Here is a 4,996-nt window from a genome sequence, read left to right on the forward strand (position 1 = left end):
TGTGGGCGTGGCTCCAATGCCCGCCGAGGGCACCCCTGGGTTAGGCTCCATTTACTCTCCAACCAAAATTAAAGATATCACTTGCAGCTCCAATAATGCTTGAAACAGAATGAAACTTTATTAACTTGAGTCCCTTTGGGGCCACTTTAGGGAATAACACAACAGAAAGCGTAAAGGAAGTCCTTTTACATCCCCCAGTTACTTCACTGGGCTGGTTCCTTTATGAGGAGCAGTCACAGGGTACTAGGACGTGCCGGGCGATAGTCTTCCACCGAGGACTCCCCCTCGTCTCTAGGTGCCGGGCTGGCGTGGGACCCCAGTAGTCTTCGGCGTTCCCTCACGGCCCACCAACTCTCCTCACCTCCTCTCGCCCCTTCTCCTTCCTGCCCTATGCCCAGGTTCCAAGGCTGCGCCTGTGTCCCTTCCCTTCTCCGAGCACAGGCTGGGTGTGTTGCAAGAACTGGCCCCACTCTCACCCGGGTTCCTGGTCCACCACCTTCACGGGTCACCTTCTCTCCTTCCGCAGCAGAGTAACCCTCAGCTTTCCCTTCTCCGTCCCTCTCTCCGCGTCTCCATCTTCCGCCAAATCTCCGCCCCCCTTTCGCCTCTCCCTTTCTCCTTATTAACCCTCCAGTGGCTCCTTCCCACCCCCAAGGTGGGGTCTCTGATTCCCTTCTTGGATCCAGCTGGTCTTCCTCCTTTCCCGGTCTGTCTTCCCTCTCCCCTGGGTCCTGAAGCCCTCCTCTCGCCCGCTCAACCCGACCCTCTTCCCTCTTCTCTTTACATGACCCCCCTGTTAAGAGGGTTGACGGGCGATCGAGCATCCATGGTCCCTGTCGGGAGAAGAAATCGGCATTAGCGTGTTTAGACCCTTCCCGGTGAAAAATCTGGAAAGCGAATGGCTGTAATGCCAAATACCACCGCATCAACCTCGGATTAGCCTCCTTCATAGATAGCAGCCACTGTAGAGGAGCATGGTCCGTGACTAGCGCGAATGGAGCTCCCCAAAGATAATATTTAAGAGACTCTATGGCCCATTTAGCCGCCAAGGCTTCCCTTTCTATTGCTGCATATTTTGTTTCTGCCGGAGACAGTTTACGGCTTAGATAGAGTATGGGATGCTCTCCATCCTCTGCTTCTTGGGCTAAAACAGCCCCCAAGCCTCGTTCCGAGGCATCCGTATACACCACAAAGGGTTTGCGGAAGTCTGGAGTCCGCAACACTGGGTAACTGCACAAGGCCTCTTTAAGCCGTAGAAAAGCCTTATCTTCCCTTGGCCCCCACCGGACTCTTCTGGGGTGGGATTTCTTTGTCAGATCAGTCAACGGCGCCACCAGACTAGCAAAATTGGGAATAAATCTCCGGTAATAACCGGCTAATCCCAAAAATTGCCTAACTTGTTTTTTCGTTTCCGGCCTTATCCAGTTTTGTATCTTAACTACCTTGTCATCTAAGGGCTTGATCTGTCCTCCACCTACCCAATGCCCTAAATATTTTACCTCGGCACAAGCTATCGCACATTTTCTCGGGTTTACTGTTAACCCTGCCCTCCGTAAAGCCGACAAAACTTTGTTCAAATGGCTTAAATGCTCTTCCCATGATGCGCTATAAATAATAATGTCATCAATATAAGCGGCTGCACAGTGCGATAACTGTCCGAGTACCTGATCCATAAGCCTTTGGAAAGTGGCAGCCGCCCCATGTAAACCGAAAGGCATTCGTACAAAATGATACAACCCTGTGGGGGTCGCAAAAGCTGTCTTCTCCTTATCCTCCTCAGGTAGTTCAATTTGCCAATAACCCTTGGTCAAATCTAGGGTAGACAAAAATTTAGCCTGTCCTAATCTCTCCAACAATTCCTTGGCTCCCGGCATGGGGTAGGCATCAAACTGCGACACTGCATTCAACTTCCTGAAATCTATACAAAATCGTACTGTTCCATCTGGTTTGGGGACTAGGACCGGTAAGCTTCTCCATGGGCTCCTGGATTTCTCAATTACTCCTAGCTGTAACATTTTCTCTACCTCTTCATTAATTACTTCCTGCAACCGCCATGGCCAAGGTCTAAGCGGTACTCTTACTATTTCTCCTGGCTTGGTAATAATGCGGTGTTTAATAATTCCCGTCCGTCCCGGAACTGAGGAAAATACATCATTATAAAGCTTCTGCAATTCTCTCACCTGCTGTTGTTGGTGTGAGCTCAGGGGAGTCATCACGGGTAACTCCTGATGAGTCCCGGCGTCCTCCCACCCGGCACCTAGATCCTCGTCCGGCTCTGAACCTTCCTCCTCTGTCTCCTCAGCCCACAAGGCCTCTCTTTCTCTCCAAGCCTTAAGGAGATTGACATGAAATATTTGTCTTCGTGCTCTGGGGCCCCCCAACTGAATTTCATAATCTACTGGTCCCACCTGACGTACCACCTCAAAAGGGCCTTGCCACTGGGCAAACCATTTATTGGTAGGCGCTGGTAGAAAAACTAGCACCCTCTGTCCTACTGTGAATTTTCTTTCCTTAACCCTTCTATCAAAGTATTCCTTTTGGGCTTGTTGAGCTTCCCTCAAATTGTCCCTGGCTATCCCTTGAATCTCTTGTAAATGTTTCCTCATTTGTAACACTTGTGTCAACGCTGGCATCCCTGTAGTATTTTCCTGTTCCCATTCCTCCTTCACTAAATCCAACAACCCCCGTGGGTGCCGCCCATAAACTAACTCAAATGGCGAAAACCCCAGGGAGTCTTGCGGCACTTCTCGAAAAGCAAATAATAAGGGACCTAACAACTGGTGCCATTGTCTAGGATGGGATTCCGCAAATTTCTTCAACATCGACTTTAGGGTCCTATTAAAACGTTCCACCATCCCATTGGCCTGTGGGTGGTACACAGATGTCCGTAAGGGCTTTACTTTTAAAAATTCCCACATCTTGCCCATCGCCTTACTTACAAAGTTCGTTCCTTGATCCGTAAGAATCTCCCTTGGGAATCCTACTCGTGAGAAAATAGACAGGAGTTCTTGGGCTACACGGTTAGCATGCATAGAACGCAACGCCACCGCTTCTGGGTATCTGGTGGCACAATCAACCACCACCAAAATATAACGATGTCCCGCTGCCGAAGGAGTCAAAGGGCCTACCATATCCATGGCTATTCTAGAGAAAGGCTCTTCCACTACTGGCATAGGAATTAGTTTGCCCCCCAGTGGCGGTCGTCCCTGGTGCAACTGACACTCAGGGCATGAGAGACAAAATCGTCGTACATCAGCGTAGACTCCTGGCCAAAAGAAACGCTGAGTTATCCGAGCTAAAGTTTTGTCTGTGGCCAAATGTCCCCCTAAGGGTCCCTCATGCCCCAAAGTTAGTACCTCTCTCCTTAAAGCCAAGGGAATTACTAATTGGTCGGGACCTTGGTCCTCATTAATCTTAGGGGGTCGCCTATAAAGCAAATCATCCTTTCTAATAAACATGGGGCCCCCTCTTCCTTCCTCAGCCTGTTCACAGGGCACCGCGTTCCTTAATGCTTCACGTAGTGTTACATCATCCTGTTGCCACTGTGCTACTTGTCCCCGTCGGACGCCCGTCAGTTCCCACCGGTTCTCCATCACCGCCGGGTTGGCCTGCAACACTTCTTTCTTTAACAAATCTCGCCAACCCGGCCAATCCCTCCCCAATAGGACTGGCCACCTCAGGGTGGGCACAACCCCCACTTCCCTTTTTATTGTATGCCCCTTTACTTCCATTTCTACTGGCACTACCGTATACTCCTTGGTATCTCCGTGCACACATCTTACCCTCACCCTCCGGCCCTCCTGTCCTGTGGGGTTCTCTCGTATCAGGGTATGACTACACCCAGAATCCACCATAGCCCACACTTCTCGCCCCTCCAACCATACTGGAACAATCTGAGCATCCCTTTCACTGATACCTACCTGCGCTGCTTCCCAGGTATCGGCCCAGGAGCATTCCATCATGGGGCAGTCCCGTCTCAGGTGGCCCTCCAGGCCGCAGGAAAAACAGGTCAAAGGCTTTTGCACCCTTTCCCTGAAGGCGGGAGCCAAGGCGGGCTTGCTTAGTCCTTCTCCTCCTCGACCGCTTTTCTTGTCCTCGTGAGTTTCAGCCCCATGGCCCTTTGACTTGAGCCCGACATCCGGAGCTGGGCGCATCCCCTTTACCCCTACTCCATCTACGGGCCTCCTACTCCGGCCAAACTCGCTCTCCTCCGCCGTGGCAAATGCTTCCATTAAGAGCATAGCTTCGTCCAGAGCTTGTGGCCGATGACATCTCACCCAGTTGCGCGCTGATGAGGGAAGCGCCATCACATATTGTTCAATCATTATCTGCTCAGCCACCTCGGTAGCAGAACGTACTGCAGGCTTTAGCCAACGAAGGGCATTTGCCTTCACCTTCTGGCCTAAGGTGCGGGGGTGCAGGCCTGGGGCCCATCTTAGCTCCCGTAGTCTCCTCCTATAAGTATCTTCCGAAATGTTTAAAGTATGTAGTATCACCTCTTTGACTCTATCATAGTCTTTGGCGTCCGTTGGAGGGAGTGTGTCTACCGCTTCCTGAGCAGGGCCTGTCAAGCAGGGAGCAAGTAGCAGGGCCCACTGGTCCCGAGGCCACTTGGCGGCTGTAGCGATACGCTCAAAGGTGTTGATAAAAGCCTCCGCATCATCCTGGGGCCCCATTTTTGTTAACTTCCAGGGATTAGCTTCTGCCCAGGACCCGGCCCCTGTTGGGGCCGCTCCTCCCCTTGGGGTCCGTAACATTTCTGCAATTTGATTCATCATTCGGGTTTGGGCTGCTTGCTGCGCCGCATACAATTGATCCAATATTTGCAACTGGTGAGCGGATACTTGTTGCAACAAAACTCTCTGTTGCTCCGTAAACCATACCATCCAATTATCTGGAGCCGCGGGTCCAGGCCCCGCCCCAAGGGGCGTGCCCGCATTCTCCACCAGTGTGGGCGTGGCTCCAATGCCCGCCGAGGGCACCCCTGGGTTAGGCT

The 4,996-nt window shown here is 51.8% G+C and overlaps 1 protein-coding gene across 2 annotated transcripts; it reads right to left on the minus strand.

Annotated features, from left to right (window-relative positions):
• Nucleotides 1-109: 109 nt before the first annotated feature.
• Nucleotides 110-4,191, minus strand: LOC121917940. 2 transcript variants are annotated; one of them, XM_042444057.1, is made up of 3 exons: nucleotides 3,921-4,191; nucleotides 2,181-2,330; nucleotides 110-833 (listed from the first exon to the last, which is right to left on the minus strand). In XM_042444057.1, exons 1-3 carry the CDS (start codon nucleotides 4,152-4,154, stop codon nucleotides 234-236), a joined length of 984 nt encoding a protein of 327 aa, XP_042299991.1. In that variant the 5' UTR covers nucleotides 4,155-4,191; the 3' UTR covers nucleotides 110-233. The 2 variants fall into 2 exon arrangements, with proteins under 2 accessions (XP_042299991.1, XP_042299990.1); XM_042444056.1 differs by lacking the exon at nucleotides 3,921-4,191 and having other exon boundaries at nucleotides 2,181-2,735.
• Between the last annotated feature and the right edge of the window lie 805 nt (nucleotides 4,192-4,996).

Source organism: Sceloporus undulatus, unplaced genomic scaffold (genome assembly GCF_019175285.1).
Source record: "Sceloporus undulatus isolate JIND9_A2432 ecotype Alabama unplaced genomic scaffold, SceUnd_v1.1 scaffold_1913, whole genome shotgun sequence".
In the NCBI taxonomy this organism is placed as follows: Eukaryota; Metazoa; Chordata; class Lepidosauria; order Squamata; family Phrynosomatidae; genus Sceloporus; species Sceloporus undulatus.

Bases quoted from the DNA above. Each gene is read 5' to 3' on its own strand.
- LOC121917940 (XM_042444056.1), bottom strand. From the start codon at position 2,633: ATGCCAGCGTTGACACAAGTGTTACAAATGAGGAAACATTTACAAGAG. The intron at 834-2,180 runs GTGAGAGAATTG...TTCTCCCGACAG, and splicing joins GCTCACACCAACAACAGCAG to GGACCATGGATGCTCGATCG.